The 21,070-nt window shown below is 31.5% G+C and overlaps 1 protein-coding gene across 1 annotated transcript in view; it reads right to left on the reverse strand.

Moving 5' to 3' along the window:
- The window catches only part of LOC115877778 (mannose-binding protein C-like), a 129,657-nt gene that overhangs the window by 36,132 nt on the left and 72,455 nt on the right, over positions 1-21,070 (reverse strand). Inside the window, exon 3 of the mRNA XM_030894093.1 lies at positions 17,325-17,425. Coding sequence (XP_030749953.1) covers positions 17,325-17,425 — 101 coding nt within the window. The remainder of the gene's footprint in view (positions 1-17,324; positions 17,426-21,070) is intronic.

A 21,070-nucleotide genomic window follows, 5' to 3' on the forward strand; every position in this document is an offset into this window, starting at 1 on the left:
TTTTTTTTTTTTTTGCCAATAGTTTTAGTTTTCGCTTTGTTAGGCATCTTTGTTTTACTAGTAAGAAGCCACTAAGCGTTGTTTCTGTTTGATTCAACGCAGTGGTGTTTACAAAAACCGTCATTTTATTTTAAAGCTTCTTCCAACTTTTATCAATAAAATAACAAGGTAATACCTGGTAAACGAGTCTGTGCAAGTTTATATTCAGATGTACCTTATGATTTTGTTTCAACCTCTATAATCAAATAACTTTTTAGGGAATCTCCAAACCGCAACATTTCTGAAAAACTATTTCTCAAAGATTCTCGCGATCATCTTTTAAATATTTTCGTCGTTATTACTAAATTTTATGAAAAAGTTAATATCTAAAAAAGTTACCTACAAAAATGATATATAAAACTTTCACATTCTACTAGGTTACTGTGTAAAGATTAAATATGTAAGGAGAGAACCACTATCTCGAAAAAGCAAATGTAAAAAGATGCTTCGTGTCTAGACGTCGGCGTCGTCGAGGTGAAAAACCGCTTAAATTTTATTCGAATAATTAAAATATTTGTATAATCCTTCAAAAATATTCCATTAAATGATTACCTTGCACTTTTCAGTCTTGTTTATAACATTTGTCGTTGCATTTGATTTAATCGTCATTCCAAAAGAATGTATTGACTGACTAAATTCACCATGAGACCACATATATTTTGTTTACCTTAATCTACCTGCACCCAAAGTTAAGCAAAAAGAGAATCTGAATCTTTTTGAAATCATTTTAAATAATATTAAGCTATAGAGTTGAGATTGGAAGCTAAACGAAACACTGGTTTGTCACTATACACCAAAACACTAAATATTTTAATAATTAAAACTCTGGACCAGCGTTTTGGCAACAATGGAACTATTATTCTCTCTCTTCAGTCTTGACCCCCATTAGGGAGTGTAGTGGTCATCATAACATCATGGATGGTTTTTCTCCATGCGCCCCTGTCTTTGGAACTATTCGTAGCTAAAATTAATTTACAAAACTATTAAAAAACGGAATGGAATAGTTCCTAATTAATAAACTGCAGCAATATGGGTTCAGGGGAACATTTTTCGAATGGTTTAAATCGTATCTGAGCAACAGAACTCAACTTGTGAGGGTGGATACCACGTTGTCTTCTAGCAAGCCAATAGAATGTGGAGTACCACAAGGCTCAGATCTAGGCCCTGTTTTGTTTCTTCTTTTTATTAACGATATTGCTAATATAAACATCGGTGGTAAAATATGTCTTTTTGCGGACAACACTAGCTTCACTTGGAGCAACAAGGACGTCACGGCACTTCATAAGATTATATCAAATGGCTTAATCACCATTATTATTAATCTTGGTGCGATTCGAACCTCTTGAGTCTCTACATTTCCAAAACTAAAGCTTTGTCGTATAAAAACACACTGCAGCCTTTTGTACTTAACAACACCACCATTGAAGTCGTAAAATCTGTAAAATTCTTAGGGCTTGTTGTAGACAATTCTCGGAAATGGGACATGCATATCGAAGCTTTGTCGAAAAAATTGAGCTCTGCTGTTTTGCATTAAGATCTGTTTCTAAGGAGCTTAACTTGTCAGTGGCTAGAACTGTTTATTATACACTTTTGGAGTCGCACCTCAGGTATGCCCTTCCATTCTGGGGCACGTGTTGTGCTACTCAATTTGACCGCATTTTCAAGCTCCAGAAGAGAGCTGTTCGATATTCACTGGGACTAAACAGCAGAACTCATTGCCAGGACTTTTTTAACAAAATTAAAAATATTAATTCTTCTTTCCTTATTTATATTTGAATCCGTTTGGCTAATACGTAAGCATGTATGAGCTTCTCAAGAAATACCATCTCAGGAACGCGGAGCAAGATCTTTATCTACCTACCCCGCGCTCAGAGTTAGTTAAAAGTTCAATATTATACATATACAACTCGAAAAAATGCACCAAAAATTCACCTGCCATTTAAAATCAAATTCATACTTGTTTTATATTCTCTTCTGTTTGTTTACTTGTTTTGTTATTTTGTTTGTATTTTATGTAGTTTACCTTTGTCTACAAATCTATATATATAAATCTGACTGTCCTGACTGATACTGACTCATCAACGCCCAGACCAAACCCTTGACCCTAGAAAGCTGAAATTTTGCACAGGGGTTCCTTTTATGATGTTTACGTGAGATAAGAAAGGATTTTTTAAAATTCATCCCCTAAGGGGGTAAAAAGGGGGGTGGAATATTACAATATTTTTTATTTAAAAAACGGTCAAGTTTCCGAAAAAACGCTTAAACACGTATATTTTATTTTCTTTTTTTACATATTCTAAGATTTTTTAAAAATGTATACAGGGTGTTTCGATGATTAATCACGGTCAATGATTAATCACGATCCTGCATAAAGCGCTTGACTTAAAAAGCTGATTTTTGGAAAACGGATTGACTTTAGGGTGTAGAGGTTCGATAAGAAAGGATTTTTCGAAACTCGAATTCTAAGGGGGTGAAACCACCCCTTAATATTAGAATATTTTTATTTAAAAACCGGTGAATTTTTCCGAAAACTCTTAAACACGTTTATTTTATTTTGTTGTTTTACATATTTTAAGATTTTTTAAAATGTATACAGGGTGTTTCATAAAATAATATGGTCATTGAGTAATCACGATTCTGCTTAAACTGCTTTGACGTTTAAAAGCTGATTTTTGGCAAACGGATTGACTGTGGGGTGTAGAGGTTCGATAAGAAGGGGTTTTCGAATCTCAAATTCAAGAGGGTGAAACGCCCTCAAATAATCTATACTTAATATATAAAATTCCTTAAGTGACTCACTGATTAATCATGATCCTGCTCAAACCACTCAACGGGCAAAGCTCAATTTTGGCATACAGGTTGATTCTAAGGTGTAGTGGTTCGATAAGAAGGATTTTTCGAAATCCCAGTTCCAAGGGGGGTGAAACCATTCCCGCAAGTATTACTATACATTTTTTATTTAAAAACGATCAAGTTTCCGGAAAAAACGCTTGAACACGTATATATTTTGTTTTGTTTTTTACATTTTAAGATTTTTAAAATGTATACAGGGTGTTTTGAAAAATCTGGTCATTGATTAATCACGGTCATGCTTGAAGCGCTTGACGTAAAAAGTTAATTTTTGAAAACGGATTGACTTTAGCGTGTAGAGGTTCGATAAGAGGGGATTTTCCAAACTGACGGGGGTGAAACCACCCCTCAATATATTAGAATATATTTTATTTAAAATCCGGTGAGTTTTTCGGAAAAATTCTTAAACACGTATATTTTATTTTGTTGTTTTACATATTTTAAGATTTTTTAAAAATTTATGCAGGGTGTTTCATAAAATATGACCATTGAGTAATCACGATTCTGCTTAAGCTGCTTGACGTTTAATGCTGATTTTGGCAAACGGATTGACTGTGGAGTGTAGAGGTTCGATAAGGAAGGGTTTCTTGAATCTCAAATTCCAAGAGGGTGAAAACGCCCCTCAGATATTGCAATATTTGTTATTTAAAAAACGGTTAGTCTTTCGGGAAAATGCTTGGACACGTATAATTTATTTTGTTTTTTACATATTTTGAATTTTTTTAAAAAATCATACAGGGTGTTCCAAAAAATTAGGTAATTGATTATCCACGATTCTGCTCCAGTTTGTATGTTAATGGAAATTCTTGCTTTGCTTTATCATATCACCATTACAAATTACAAATGATTAATTCGACGTGAACGAAGTCGCGGGTACATGCTAGTTATAAATATTTTTGACAATAAAGGCATTTATTTACGGACATCCACAATGAACACATTTAGAATAGTAGGACATCGGGACTAACAAAAATTTCTTATATAGGACCTATCGGAAATAATAAATCGCCATCTCTTCCGATAGTCAAGCAGCATTAAAAAAAGTGATCAACTCGGTAACCATCAGTTCAAAATTGGTGAAAGAATGCCTACAAAAGCAGAATAAATTAGGCAACGAAAGTAAAGTCTATAGGACACTGTCTCCTCAATGAACACCTGAGTAGATTAAAGCTAAGAAACAACGGCAAATGCAGATTTTGTGGGGAAAATGGGGAAACACCAGAACATCTCATCACTGAGTGTAACGAGACGACAACCATTCGTTCCATAAACTTTGGTACGACTGATATTGGAAATGGAGAACTAACCTCTGTAAAATTCCGGTAATAAAGCTTAAAACTTGAATTTCATTCTGCCCCTTTTTAACAAATTGATATTTTACCCCTTTTAATTTTAACTTAATTTTACTCTTTGAATTACATTTTTTTAGACTCACAAAAAGTCCAACTTGAATTTTGAAATTAAGAAAAGGAAAAAAAAAGAATATTCTGTTCAAATTGATTTTTCTTTCTAGATATGTATTATTCTGAAAGATGAAACATAGGTTTCTAAATTACATTGAACTAAATCAGTTGGTCAATATGGTTTATGTAACAGATAATAAGGACAAACACGCGATCAAATGTCAATTAAGAATGGGTTGTATCGTAGTATTGTTCGGATGCTATTGAATAATGGAAATGCATTAGAGTCGAATGCATGTTTGTTTACTGTTATCTGAAAGTGATTTTGTTAAGTGTATTACATCAAAAACTCATTAAAAAATTATAGATATTCTAGTATATTAAAACAATCAGGCTCTTAAAAATATTAGAAGAAACCATTGTTACGTTATTTGGCTGAAAAACTATACTAAAAATATTTTTATTAAAAACCGAGAAAAATAACGTTAATGAACCTAAATTTTTTAACTGATTTATATTTATTTTAATTTTATTGATAATAGAAGTATTAGGAGTAGTCCTCTCCTATTCGAGGGAATAAAATATTTTTAGTTTTAATTTTTATTGTTTCAAGTTCTTTTTATATTATGTATCTCTACTTAAATGAGCATAAGATATCGCCTGGTATTTTTATAATGGGAATTTCATGATCAAATCCATTTGAAGGAAAAAATATACAGGGTGTTCCAATATTCAGTGGATATAGAGATTGTAGAATTGTATAGGAGGGGAGAAGTTAATCACCGAGATCACATATATATATACACATAAATTATCATTTATGTCATTTATTCACAGATATATTGTATCCCCCTTTATCGAAATATAACTTATCATCAAGGGTTTGACAAAATCTAGTCTCTGAGACGGGTTTACAAAGGTTAGTCCCCCACCTCCGATATCAGTCGTACCAAAGTACAAAGTATATCGCACGAATGGTTGTCGTCTCGGCGCACTCAGTGATGAGATTTTCTGGTGTTTCTGCATTTTCCCTACACAGAGGTTACATAATTATTTTGTAAACTTTGGTAAATTTTCACAATACATTAAATCTACATTATACCACCATGAATATAAATATACATAATCAAATCCCAATTGTGGATAACAACTTTGTGATAAACTTAATGACAAATTTAATTAACAAATTTGTCATAAAATTAATTAATCGATATAAAAAAGTTAACCGTACCAGCCCAAAATAATTATCATTAAAATAAGCCGATTCGTCATTTTGGATTGGCCCAGTTGGTTAAGTTAGGTTTAGGCCCTATTATTTTACATAATATGTATAAATGTGAGTAAAATATCAAATAAAAGTAATCTGTATTATGGAATAAAATATCTATTTAAAATAGAAGCTCCATAGAATATTTTGTAGATACAATGGTTTTTATTATTTTATTATGATATTAATATTTATATATAGATACATATTTTATACTATATCATTATCAATTCATTTTCATCATCATTTCCAGCTTATTCAACCATTTCTAAATATGGTGTAGCCTCTCTTACATATTTAGATCATCTCTTAGTAACTGAGCCCATTGTTGTCTATTGTTGGCTCTGTGGGTCCAAGTTGTCCCTGCTAATTTCCTAATATCAAGGTCCCCTCGTAGGTTTGATCTTATTCTAGGTCTCTTTAATTCCTGGTGGGTGCCATGCTGTAATTTTTGTGGTCCATCTGTTGTCCGTCCTTCTTGCCAGGTTTCCTGCCCATTAGCACTTCAGAGATTTGATTCTGTGGATGACATCTATTACCTGGGTCTTTTGTCGGTCGTCCTTTGTTATTCCCCGCATATTTCCTTCCAAGAACCTTCCATCATACGACATTATAAGGAAACTTTATAGCAGGTTACCTTATAGTGTCGGTTTTAAGTGTCCAGATTCGAATGCATTGGTCATGACTGGTAGTACACACTGATTGAATGTTTTCTCGCTACAGTATATCTCCGGATTGTTTTACAAGAGGCAAAACTTTTATTATCGACATTCTTCGTAAAAAGTTTTGCTTGTTCTAAAATTGTTAATACCATCTATACTTATCAAAATTTCCATGCCGTTTCAGAGAGAATTAAAAAAAACATAAAAATATGGTTGAATTTTTTCTTTTCGTTTGAATTTTGATTATTAGAATTTTAGGGAAAAATTCAACCATACTTTCATGTTTTTTTTAATTTTCTCTAAAACGGTATGGAAATTTGGATATACAGGGCGGTCCGAACTGTATTCCGGAAACTTCGGCAGCATATTCTGCAGATAAAAATAAGTCAAAAAGTTCGTATAAATGTATGTCCTAAAACGCTTAGTTTCGGAGATACAGGGTGTAGAAGTTTCATTTTTATATCGATTTTTTCTAAATAATTTCTGAAGTAAAGTCAATATTTGGAAAAAAATTGGTGTCTGGGAGTTTTTTGACATGAGAAATTTGATTTTGATGTCAATATGACTCCAACTAGTAGCGGGCGCCACCTACATATTTTTTAACTGGTTTGAAGAGTAATAACTTTTTGTCCGTACCTGTATAAAACTACTGAGTAAAAAAATATACATTTACGACGTTTTTTACGTGAAAAATATCTCTTAGTAAAAATCGCTACGAGTAACGGTTTTCCAGATATTTGGAATCGAATTTCTCAATACCTGTCATCATTGACATAAAATTAAACATGTTGACTAAATAATTAGTAGACAGAAAATGTTGATAGTAAAAAAGTGTTTTCTCTTGTAAACATAATCCTCGGACATACTGTAGATAAAGTGGCATTCTAGATCAGAATATGATTGAGTTTCTTCCACATGTACACCATGCTAACTTAATTCTTCTGTTAAAGGTAATAGAGATCCTGAATATTATATAATTATCAATTATATCATTATAAATATATTGTGTATAGCATCGCAAGTAAGACAAGGATGTGTGCTGTCTCCGTCGTTATTTAATTTTTATTTTGAGGCGATTTTTCGGGAAACTTTTCTTTCTCTTCAACAGATTGCGGTATTAAAGTCAACGGCGAAGTCATTAAAATAATTATATTGTTACGTTTTTCGTCGGTTCTGTGTGGATAGAAAGTCACAATTTATTTAAACACTATTTATTTAACACTAATTAACAAAAACAATAACGATAAAAGACTTATAGAACTATTTACAAACGATTTATAACAACAATATTTGCCGATGACATATTTCTTATTGCCGACTCTGATTCTGGACTCCAGAGTTTAGTGAAGCGACTTGAAGGCTCCTGTAAGAAATACGGGATAAAGATCGATTCCTCTAAAAACAAAGTCATGGTATTTGGAAAGAATCAAAATGTACCAATTACTATTAAAATAGAGGGCAATACCTTAGAACAGGTCTACAAGTTCAAATATTTGGGGTCCTGGATAGTTAACACCTTGAACAAAGACGTGGAAATCAAAACCAGAATAGAACAAGCGAGAAATGCATTGTTAAAAATGAAGAACGTTTTCCAGAACCCCAGATTGGATTTTGAGTTGAGAACTAGGCTCGTCAGGTGTTATGTTTGGTCAATCCTATTATACGGAGCAGAAACATGGATAATGAAAGTTCAAGAGATGAATCGCCTCGAATCGTTCGAAACATGGATATATCGAAGATTGTTTAAAATTCCATGGACTGCCCACATCACAAATACCGAAGTTTACAACATAATAGGCAGAGAGAGAAAATTGCTCAATATAAGAAAAATAAGAAAAACATCATACTTGGGGCATATATTGAGAAATGAAAAACGCCACGTCTTACAATAATTAATAGTTAAGGGTAAGATTGAAGGAAAGAGAGGTCTCGGCAGGAAGAAACTATCTTGGTTGGGAAACATCAGAAATTGGACTAACCTAACTTTTGAAGAACCAATAAGGAAAGCCGAGAATCGTGAAGATTTTGCCAATGTGATCGCCAACCTCCACGAAAGAGACAGCACGTAAAGAAGAAGATAGCATCTCCAGCCTATAATTAATATAAATACTACCTAATCTTAATAGCCTTATGTAATAATTTAAAAAATTAGCTCGAAGACACATCCGTAGATCTTAATCAAGTTTATTTATGAAGTGACGAAATTGATTACATCTTTCATTTAATTTAAGCCAACGCAAAACCAAACGTGTCACTATCATTATCTATCATCAGTCAAAAAACAACCTACCAAATTCCGATACCTTGACATTCTCCATACTGAAAACAACCATGAAATATAGAAAGAGCTTTCCGGTACATATTTTCGTCTATTTAAATAAATCAAAAAAAAAAATATAACAAATGAGACTATATTATTTACTAAAATATATTTATTTATATATAGAAACATATATCAATTTACCCTTGACATAAAATTTGAAGAAAATTAAAGGTCAAGTGTTAAAAATGTATTTGAATAACGGTATGCGAAATGGAAGAATTATTCGTGAAAGCTAACAAACCCATATTTGATATTATTAGCTAAACGTTTGATATTGATATCTGATTCAATTATTTAAGTGAAATGTTGATTTTAAATTTTTGAAGTAAAGTGTGAAAATACTTTCTTTATTTGATTTATTAAATATTTTTGTAAAATCATATGTTATGGTCATTGAAATAGAGCCAATTTAAACTTAAAAAAAATTAAGCGTTCTATAAAGAAGATTTTAATATGCTTTTGAATATTCGTATGAAGTTTTAGTAACGAATATTGAAGATATACACAAAAAATAAAGTCATAAATAAATCTAATAACAGTGGCGCAGGTGGCTAAAAAATGAAGATCATCATATGCTTGGTCGTTAAAATAGAGCCAATCATTAAATTAATTATAAACCTGATGAGTACGTCACGCATCACGATTATGGTAAATTCTTTGAGGCTGTTAAAGAAGTATACGGCCCAACCAAGAAGGTAAGCTGCCCAATCATGGCACAAAATGGCGAACTTCTAAAAGAGGAAGAGCAAATTAGAAACCGCTGGAAAGAGCATTACAGCCATATCCTTAACGAAAAAAACAACCCCAATATAGAAGCACTAAACACAATACCTCAGTGTAACAGCCTCGATGTATTAGATACCCCAATAACAGAACAGGAAATAATGGCATCCATAAAACAACTTAAAAACAACAAATCAGCTGGCTGTGACGCGATCCAGGCGGAAATCTATAAGTGTGCAAGTAAAGAACTTATTGGTCATCTTAAGGCTCTCTTCGATGTCATATGGGAAAGCAGAGAGGTACCTCAGGACTTTTGCAACGCGAATATAGTGAATATATTTAAGAACAAAGGAAGTACATCAGAGTGCGGAAATTACCGGGGAATTTCACTATTGGCTATCGGAGGAAAAATTCTTGCAAAAATTATGTCAAATCGCATTCACCCACATACAGAAAGAATCCTTCCAGAATCGCAAACGGGTTTTCACCCCAACCGTGGCACCGTCGATTCCATATTTTCCATCCGCCAACTACAGGAAAAAGTAAAAGAGCAGCAGTCTAAACTTTATGTTGCATTCATCGATCTAACAAAAGCCTTCGACTCTGTGAACAGAGATGCCCTTTGGGCAATTATGAAAAAGTTCGGACTACCCAACAAATTTCTTACAGTGTGTAAAAGCCTCCATAACAACAACCAGTCAAGAGTGTCACATCATGGATCACTGAGCGATCCCTTCCTGACTAATACAGGAGTTAGGCAGGGATGTGTCTTAGCGCCTCTTCTATTCAACATATTCATGGCAGCACTCTCCATTATAGTGGACAACAAACTGCAGGAGAGAGGATTGGGCATTAGATACAGATATGACGGCGGTCTGTTCAACATAAAAAGACTGAGGGCAAAAACACGTACAAAATTCATCACAGAACTTCAATACGCTGATGACTGCGCTCTAGTTGCAAACACGTTAGAACAATTACAAGAAATGTTGAACACATATACCTGGGCATAAGAGGCGTGACCATCTTTTGATGCGTGTCGAATACTCGTCAGCGCGTAATGGCAGTATATATGTATGTATATTAACCTGAGAAATAGTGTTGTTTTAGAGATTATTTCTTTCAATGAGTTATCAACGAGTTTTGTTTTTATTTTAAACTGTTTTTAACTAAAAAAGGAATAAAAATATACTTGACTTGACTTACAGATTTTAACATTGCAAAGAGAAGGAAAATCACTTAATCACTGTGGGAAATTGTAAGGATCACATCGGACATTCAAAAAAATTGGTAGGAAATGCTTTGAAATAATAACCAGTTCCCGAAAATCGTGGAGCTAGAAAGAAAACCACACCTCATACTGATAGACAGATTGTTCGAGTTTCAAAAAACGACCCATTTAAATCATCTAGCGATTCGAACTGTTCTTGAACTAATTTCTAATGCGTATTCAACGCATTAGAAATTAGTTCAAGAACAGTTCGAAGAAGCCTTCAAGCAAGTAACTTGCATGGTAGAGCTGCTAGGAAAGTCCCTATGTTATCCTCTAGGAATATAAAACAAAGATTAAAGTTTGCTCATGATTACGTAAATTGGACTGGTGAACAAGGAAATAAAAAATGGCGCAATATTTTATGGAGTGGCGAAACAAAACTAAATTTAACAGGGTCTGATGGTAGGCGATATGTTAGAAGACCACCCAACCAAGAATTATTACTGCAAAACATGGAGGGGGTAATATAAAGATACAAAAGATACAGGGGGTGTTTTCGTGATATGATGTAGGACAAATTTATTGGATTAAAGGAAACATGGACCAAGATGAATATATCAATATTATTCTAGAGGTAATGCTGCCTTATGCAGAAGAAAATATGCCACTGGTGTGGAAATTCCAGCAAGATAATGATCCTAAACATACCGCCAGAAAGACAAAAATAACTTCTGGCCTTCTCAATCGCCGGACCTTAATCCCATTGAGAACTTGTGGACTTACCTCAAAAATGCTGTTGGTAAACATAAATCAAAAAACAAATATGAACTTTGGGAGATAATTAAGAAAGAATGGGAAGCCATACCACTTGAAATGTGCCAACAGTTTTAAAACACAAAGACCATAAAAGAAAATATTAAATGTTAATAAACATGTCTGTTTATTTAATGTTATTGACAATACTATTGAATAGTATTTATTTGCTAGTTGGGTCTATTTCTATGACCAAATGTTCATGTCCTTTCTTCCAAATTTTTGTTTTATATGATTTTGAATAAATTTTTGGAAACTAAATTTTATGTTATGTTTACCCCTTTTTATTATATAAGTTTCTAACAATGACTTATATATAATTCAGAATACTTGTTGTAATCTTGTTTACAAAACAGAGTTCTTTTAATATAAATGGCTCTATTTCTCTGGCCACCACTGTATATCATCATCATTTCCAGCTTATTCAACCATTTTGAAATGAAATTAATCTTTTTTTAGTGTTGCTGTAAACAGCTTTGGGAATATCCCGCCTCCATGTCGTACTCCTTTATCAGTTGGGAACTCTGAGGTTGTTTTTTATATTTCATTATTCTTGCTTTGGCTTCTTTGTATATATTGGGGAGAATTTATAAATAAGGCTAAGGGCTGTCAATACCTTGTTTTACTAGGGCTTCTATTATTGCCTTGGAATATATTGAGTCGAAAACCTTTTCAAAGGCTATAAAGTCTATGGCTAGTGGAAGTTCGTATTCTTTTGTTCGGCTGATAGTTTCTCTTATTGTATGTATATGATCAATCGCGCTGAAGCCGCTTCTAAAGCCTGCTTGTTCTCGTGCTTGTGCAGCGTCTAGCGTGTTTTGTATTATGTTGTTTTCTTTTGTGAATATCTTGTATGTTACTGGTAGTATGTAGTAGGCTTATATTAGTCTATAGTTTCTGATGTCTTCTTTGCTGCCTTTCTTAGAAATAGAATTATGTTGGTGCTATTCCATTCTTGGGGTATATGTTTTCTTCTTAGACAGTTGGTGTATATATTTGCTAGGATTTTCGAGAGGATTTTTTAGCTTTAGTATTTTATTTCATCTTTTATTCCGTCATTCTCCGTTGCTTTTCCATTTCAATTTTATAGATAGTACGAAATTAATTAGTTCATTTTAATAAACCAAACAAATTTATTTTTAATAATTCAACACACCCAAAATCGCGTTAAATCCTACGATCCTTTTTGTAAATAAAAAAAAGGTTTACGGATTATTTAATTAATATGCCAAAAACAACATAGGTATGGCGAATTTTTATTTTTTATGTTTTTATACCCCTAACACGCATGAATAGCATGAATAATACCTATACGGCTCAAATAACTCTGATTAAACTAGTTTACAGTCGCTGTATCTGTATGTAAAATGAACGTTGAAATTTTTGATTCTACCCTATTCGACCTTTTGCAAATTATTTTATTTTTTCTTTTAAACAAATATTACTACTACAGTTAACCACAGATGTTACCTATAATTTTGTAATATAGTTGCTCATTAGAATAATAATAATTAAAATAATATTAGATACTATTGCCGTTTTTAAAATAAGTCCAAAATAACCGGGTTATTTACTTTGAAAATAAAAAAAAAATTGCATAAATTTTGAAAACCACTTCTGTCTTTTCTTTCTTGTAAATTTAATCTACTGCCTAATGTTACCATATTATCAAGACATTATGTCTTAAATAAAAATTAAAAAAAACAATTTTTTTTTCTCAAAAAATACTAAATTTTTTTTTTGCGAAAAAAACACATAAACAGTGTTTTTGACTGTATTTCTGCGGTCGAAATATACCACCTCTAAAAATATTTCCACTTATTTAAGACTCATCCTGTATAATATTACTCTTCCCATAAAATACAATTAAATTTTATTAACACACTTCCAATCGACTAGAAATAAAAAAAAAATACAAAAATACAGGGTTGTTCACTACATACGACACGGAGTATTGTAGCTAAACGGTTAGATTTTTACAAATTGTAAGTTTTGGGTTCGTTGAAGGACTATTAGAGTTACAATTTAAAATATTTTTACAAGATACAGAGTGTCCCAAATAAATAAAAAATATCAAAGTTGTATTTTCTTCAATGGAATACCCTGTATATGATTACATTTTTTGTTTCTACGATTAAAATAAAAGTAAATTTGATAAAGGCTTATTACACTTAAACCTTACCGTTTTTGAAAAATATTTTCAATTTTGTGAAATTGCAGTCAAAATTTTAAGGCTTCATTTCTAAAGTGTGAGTAGTAAGTAAAGAGTGTCTAAAATTCTATTTTAAATAATTACTAGCTTTAAACGGCAATAACTTGTTTAATTTAAATGGAACACCCTGTATATTTTATGAGAATCAGATGCACAATTTAATTGTCTATCAAATTGTATTATGCCATTTTTTACCTATCTCTTCAAGTTTCCGTAGAAAATGCATTTTCTTGTACTGTAGAACTCATTTATCAATATACCCATGGAATAGTGACATTTTAGATTATTTTTAAAGATGTACCAAATTTTAAAAGAGTACAGGTATTAATATTGTCGATATAGTTTGTTTATTTCATTAAAAAAAACTGTTTAAATATTTGTTAAAGAGGACCAATTAATATGATTCCAGTATTCAAACTACATTAAATTGACTGTTTGCGTTGATTAATAATAATTGCTCCAAATGCTAAAAAACTGAATTTTGTATGTGTATTAGACAGTGGGGTAAAAACTAACACCTTAAAAATGATATTTCATTTTTTGACAAATGCTTATTTATAACAACAGAGACATTCATATTCATAACTTATTATTATATTGACTTCTGATTAAAATCCACATTTATTTAGAATAATTTATTAACGAACATAATTAAGTATGTAATTAATGCGTATTTGGGCGGAAATAATGGTGGTATATTTAATTTTGGTATACTCTTTTATAAAGATTTAAATCGTTTTCTTTGTGCATACAAATGGGCTAGTAATATTATCATTTTGCTAAAAACGATAATATTACTAGCCTGTACATTTTGTAGATTTGTTGCTCTAAAATGTCAATATTATTAATAAATGAGGTCTAAATTATAAAAAAATGAATTTTCTACGATTTCTCTCGATAAGAAAATGATGTTTCTACAACCGTTTTCGTATAATCAACCGAGGCGAATGAGGTGCGCCACTCTGTAAGTAGTATAGCTAGCGGGATACTAGACCACTTTTGCTCGATGGCCTGTTTTCTATCAGCATCTATCCACGAGCCGAAGAAGTATTGACCTTGATAAATTTGAAGGTCATTTCTAAAGAAATAATTCTTGTGTGGGTAGTTCTTGTAAATTTACCAGAGGCTGTTGAAGAGGGCCTTAATATAATTGTTGGGGGTAGGTTTTTAAGGGTAAAAAGGTAGGTACTCCAAATGCTGCTTTGCCAGATATAAATCAGTAGATTTAGGGAGTTTGCATATATATATCCCATGTTATAAGATTTACATAGGTTGGGGCGCTATAATAGACTTGAAGGGATATTATATATTAGATATTTAAAGGGATAGATAAAAAGCGGTATAATGCAATTTGATAGACAATTAAACTGTGCATCTGATTCTCCTAAAATATACAGGGCGTTCCATTTAAATTAAACAAGTTATTGCCATTCAAAGCTAGAAATAATTTAAAATAAATTTTTAGACACTCTGTATGAGGTAGTATTATTTTTATTATTGCAGCAAAATATCTGATCAATAAATATACTTCAGTCAATATTTACTATTAAAAACTTTGATACCCTTGGAGAAATGAAGCCTTAAAATTTTGACTGCAATTTCACAAAATTGAAAATATTTCAAAAACGGTAAGGTTTAAGTGTAATAAACCTTAATCAAATTTACCTTTATTTTAATCGTAGAAACTAAAAATGTAATAATATACAGGGTGTTCCATTTAAAAAAAATACAACTTTGATATTTTTTATTTATTTGGGACACTCTGTATCTTGTAAAAATATTTTTAAATTGTAGCTCTAATAGTCCTTCAACGAACCCAAAACTTACAATTTGTAAAAATCTAATCATTTAGCTGCAATACTTCGTGTCGTATGTGGTGAACAACCCTGTATAATGGCCAATTGCCTGATTTATAAAAAAATAATTTATTTCCCCTTTTATTCAAGGGCAGTTTTTTTTAATTGAGATCATCAGATTGTTCATCATCACGAAGTACTTAAAATTATCAAAAATGATACAAAAAGGAATAAAAACCATGTCATAATATTATAGTATACCTCCTTCAAAATAGGTCTATGTGCATTCTATATGCTTATTTAAATAGAATTTAGAAAGTTCAATTTGCATTAATGTAAAAATTAATCGTTTTTTTAAGGTACCGGTATTTTAGGAATTTGACATTTAAAAAATATTTTTAAATATTTTATTAATATATGTTTTGACATAGAAGAAACTTTTTTGCTGCTTCATCTGTGAGAATGTATAAATTACTAAGAAAACATAAATAAATGAATATACAGGGTGCTACAATATCTCGGTAACCGTAATAGATACGAACATAGTTTGGGGCAAAGTTGCCTATTGAAATGTTTACCAAGATGCCATCAAAAAAGTTTTAGAAATTTCAAGGATTGCTGAGTTTTTTGAAAAAAAATGATTTTTTTGAAAATCAATTTTATTTTTTCCTGTCGTTACTTTTTAGAAAATCAAAAAACTAATTGCACATTCTCATAGCCACTTTATTATGGCTATCTGAGAGTATTTTTAGATTTTCAAATTAGCTGATAATTTGTGAGATACAGAGGCTAACTTATTTTTTTTAAACACGGACCTGCATTTTTTATTTCAGGTTTTAAAAGAACTCGGTCTCCTGAATACAATAATATGCCACACATTATACTTTTTTTCTGTTTTGGGTACCTTAACAGCAACGAAACTATTTAATTATGTATTATTTAAAATAGTTTCAAGTCCGACTCTGGTTTCTTAAATTATTTAATCTGATTATATTCATCGCAACAATATTGATCAACGCTAATTAACATTAAATAAGGAATATCGAGCCAATTGGAAGATTCAATTAAATAATATCCTGGTCAGAAATTTAAAGATATTATTTTTAACTTTTTTTATTGTGAATTTGAAATTTCAGTGTGCGATCTAATAATATACATAATATTAATCGTAGTTATTATAAATAAATCAACTTCTACAAACTAGTTTCTAATGTTCTACAAGTCCGAAAGGACCACCCTCCCTATTGCGCAAATTTAAGTTCACAAAGTAAAAAAAAAGACACACGTACATATGTATAAAATTATTTCATTTCCATTAAAATTGCCACCCTTAATTACTACCCTTTTTTCGAGAGGGTCGTCATATTTTGTTTCTCACCCGTAATTTTGTTATAAAAATCTGACAACCCTAACTTGGTGTAATGAGAGTGTAGGGGCTTTATAAATCTTGTATTTCTACTTAAAATCTTGTTGTGACATTAAGATACACTGAATCCATTCGAGTTTCCTAACGTTAAATATTAGGATGTTGAAACATCATTTTCAATTACTCTGCGCCGATCTAAATCTTCATTCTCTTCGCATCGAATTTCGTAAGAATCAGGAAATTCCACTAAATTTACGTTACATAAGTTATATTAAATTTATTAAGGCTGTTTTTAAACTAGAACGTATATTTTTTGTTTAGTCAGAAATAACTGTGAAAATATCATAATAAATGATCACGTTAATTCATGAAGAAACGCCGAGAATACAATTTGGCATATAAAATATTAAAAAATCAAAACCAACAAACTAAAAATAAAAAAAATTAAAGAACAAGAAAATATTAAAGAAATAATAAATATTATAAATTATAAAAATATATTAAAGGCAAAAAAAACTTTCTTTCTTATCTTTTCTTGTTGTGAAGTGTTTTTATTGTTTTTTGGTTGTTCATTGTTTTGTTTTGCTTGTTTTTAGTAATTTTAAACAGAATTGGCCTTTTCTTCCTCTACTTCAATGATCAAAATATTTCACCAACCTTAAAAAATATTCCTAAATAATATCTTTTTTCGCCTAATTTTAACAAAGGCATCGTCCATCTGTTCAACGCTGGTAAATCTTCTATGCAGTTAGGACAATCTGAAACAAATGAAACTATTTTTTTAAATTGTCATTTTTATTGTGAAATACATTTTTGGCGATATATAATAAGTGTATATGTTACGGTTAAAGTCCGATGTCCGGCTAATGTCGCCATTAGTCTGTTAATGTTTGGATTAGGTTATGTTTTTGGTTGTTTTGTTGTGGGTTAAGCGGGGTTTCCACATGCAAGGATTACTGGCGCCAGTGTTAAGCGCCACAATTAAATGGCGCCATTACCCGTTTCCACAGGTCTATAGTAAATTTAAAACTGGCATGTCATTACGGTCAGTTTTATGAGATTTTAACACCTTGTTGTGCTCTAGGGTGTAAGCATTCATAATACTTCGAATTTTGGCCTTTGAAGAAGAATCAGACATGACTCAACTGACAATTCTTCTTAACGCTTCATCCCTTTTATTTCGGTCCTTATAATCATTTATTTTTTTGTTTCATAAGCAAGGATGTTGTTCGTAGGCTTCCAAAAACTTTATTATTAATTCAGTAGACCACTTTTTTGAAACAAACGACATTTTTACGACTGGAGATGCTCGCTGTATTGTTTACACACAAAACTGGCGCCAAAAAGTACAGGAGCGTTGAACTTTACTGGCACATGAATTAGTGGCGCCACTAAACCTGCGCCAGTCGATTTTACAGGTTTCCACATACAATAAAACTGGCGCCAGTTGAATGGCGCCAGTAATCCTCGCATGTGGAAACCCCGCTTTATTCTCGAGATTAACCGGGTAATGTCGACATTAACCGGACATCGGACCTTAACCTTAATATAGACAGTATTATATACAGTATAGACACAATTATATACAGAATATACAAAACTCAATATTAAGTATTATGAGGATAAAATGGCGGATGGGAGATAAGACACAACACAAAGGAAAAAAATATGTTATATTGTTAGGTAACTCTTGGTTTACCATTGTACATAAATTAACTTAAATATATTGTATATTGGCTTCAGTATTGATACAAAAATTGTTAAATTACCTCCGCAATTAATTTAAAGAACTCATGAAAAAAATGCTTTATGATGAATTACATAAAAGATTGAAATTCAGTAAAAGCACTATTTTCAGCAACAAACTAAAATATGAAATGTGTCTATAAAGAAGTAGGTCTTCGCATACGCTGCAACTAAGAATATATCAAAGACAATGTTTGACATGATCGTTTAAATCACTTCGTCGTGACCAAGTATATATGTAAAGGGTATCTTGAATTGCGTGAGCTAAATTTTATGAGTATACTCCAGGAGAAAATAAACGCATTTTACCATACTGAAATTTAAGAATAATTTTATAAACAGAAAATATCATTTTCCCTTCACTTTCCACCTTAATATGTACCGTATGATCGAAAAAAAATGGCGTCCAGTTGGCTATGAAATGACAATCGATGACATTTCCCATATAAATTTACATATAAAATGACAGTGATCTTCATTTCATAGCCATCGCTGACGCCGTTTTTATTCGATCATACGGTATAAACTATTACTAATAGTGATGGGCAAACACCTGGTATATTGAAATTTCGGTAAATACCCCAGGTCTTGCACCCGATATACCCAATATATGCACCCAGTATATACCTAATATATGTACCCATACCCAGTATATACCCAATACAGGGTATGTTGAATTTGGGTAAATATCATTAAACTCGGTATATACACAAGTATAATTTAAGGTTTCTCTTAAATTAATTTTCTTGGAACATTAGGTTCCGAAAACGCTGAGTTATGTTTAATAAGACAAAAAGATTAAACAACACCTTGTTCGATTATGATACATAATACAGGGTGTTCCATTTAAAATAGTAGATAAAAATACAACATTTAGTTTTGACTCACCTTGTATATATCAAACAAGATAGCAAATGTTGGTAGACCGAATTTTGAAGAAGACACTATTATACAGTACTTCCTGTTAAATTTTTTAAAATTCTTTGAATTTAGAATTTTCAGAGGGCTTTAAATAAGCAGTAAATTTAGTTTAAAAACGTTTATATTTCAAAAACCATTAGGTATAGTATATGACATTGGTATTTTTGAAACAGAAATTTAGTGGCAAACCCACTGAGCTAAAAAAATATATAGTATTCCATTTAAAAATATACAACTTTGGTTTGAGAATATGTTCGAATCACCCTGTATGCTGACAAAAATATTTTTAAAATATGCGTTACCATTGCCTCCATATTACATAAAAAAATGAAATGAAATTTACAAACCAAAACCTAACAGAGTTTTTTCGGAAGCCTGAATCACCCTGTAGATTTTATAGAGAAATAAAAGAGCGGCAAATTTTTCAATTTCACGGCTTGTTTACGGCATATTCCTGTTGTACTATAAAGTCATTATTGATCCCATTTAATGAATTTTAATAAAAACTGTGCTAATGTAACGTTATCGTTTACGTCAATTAAAAAAATTGTCGTTTTTGTAAACAAATAATAGAGCGGCAAATTTTTGGTTTGCATGGTGTATTTACGGCTAATTTACGGCAATTGTTCAACCTAATTTCAGACATTTTACTTAACGTTTACAGGAATGGTTGTGCTAACTTAATGTATGACCTTGACGCTATTACATTTTTTGTTGCAGGGGGATAGAGAATGATCGGAGGATATTTTTTTTAATTGTATCTAAGAACGGCAAAAAAACGGCAAATTCCTGCTATACTGTAAAATTTCTAACTATGTTCTTTCACTGATTTCCAATGGTGGTTGTGCTAACTTAATATTAACTTAGCACAACCATCCACATTTAACATACTTAGCGAAGAGCGGCAAATTTTTCGTTTTCACGGCAAATTTACGGCTAATTTACGGCAATTATTCCACATAGTTTCATACATTTTTTTAAGTGGCTAACTTAACACACGTTTTTTTGTCACCGTCTGAATTTTATAAAAGAAAGTTAGTTTTAATTACTACTATATCAGTTTGTTCATTAAGTCGTTTAAGTTGTTGTTATATTTAAAAACAACAATCTTAAACTTGGGCTCATAAAACAGTTCGTTAAAGCTCTGGATAAAAATGGTGATTGTTTTAAACATATTTGTCAGACATTTTCCAGCCTTAGCATGGAGAAATTAAACGCAGGTGTCCTTGATGGTCCGCACTCTTATAAATGATAAGAACTTTTTAAATCACATGAGTGAGGTGGAAGCAGAAGCATGGAAGAGCTTTGTATCCGTTGTGAAAACCTTTTTAGGAAATCACAAGGCAGCAGAATATTATAAACAAAAATATAATATATAATAAACCCCCAACTGTAATAAAGGCAATATTATTTACTGCATTCAATTATAAGTGTGAAATAAACATAAACTTTTGTGTACAGGGTGGGTCAAATTCGACGCTTTTAAATGGAAACACCCTTTCCTATACGAGATAGACGAAAACTAATATCGGTGTCTGGAGCTCAATTTTCATCAAAAACATGATGGTGAAAATCGCACATCAATATCTGTTACCGTTTCGGAGTTACGGGGTGTTTTTTAAAAATGTGCATTTTTAACAAATCGCTGTAACTGTTTTGCTATGGAAAATTTTGTATTTCTATGAAAACATTCCCAAAGCACCTTTTTTCTTAAAATTTAATGGTTTAAGTATAAC

Source organism: Sitophilus oryzae, unplaced genomic scaffold (assembly GCF_002938485.1).
Source record: "Sitophilus oryzae breed Bouriz unplaced genomic scaffold, Soryzae_2.0 scaffold_1498_pilon_pilon, whole genome shotgun sequence".
NCBI classification, from domain to species: Eukaryota; Metazoa; Arthropoda; class Insecta; order Coleoptera; family Curculionidae; genus Sitophilus; species Sitophilus oryzae.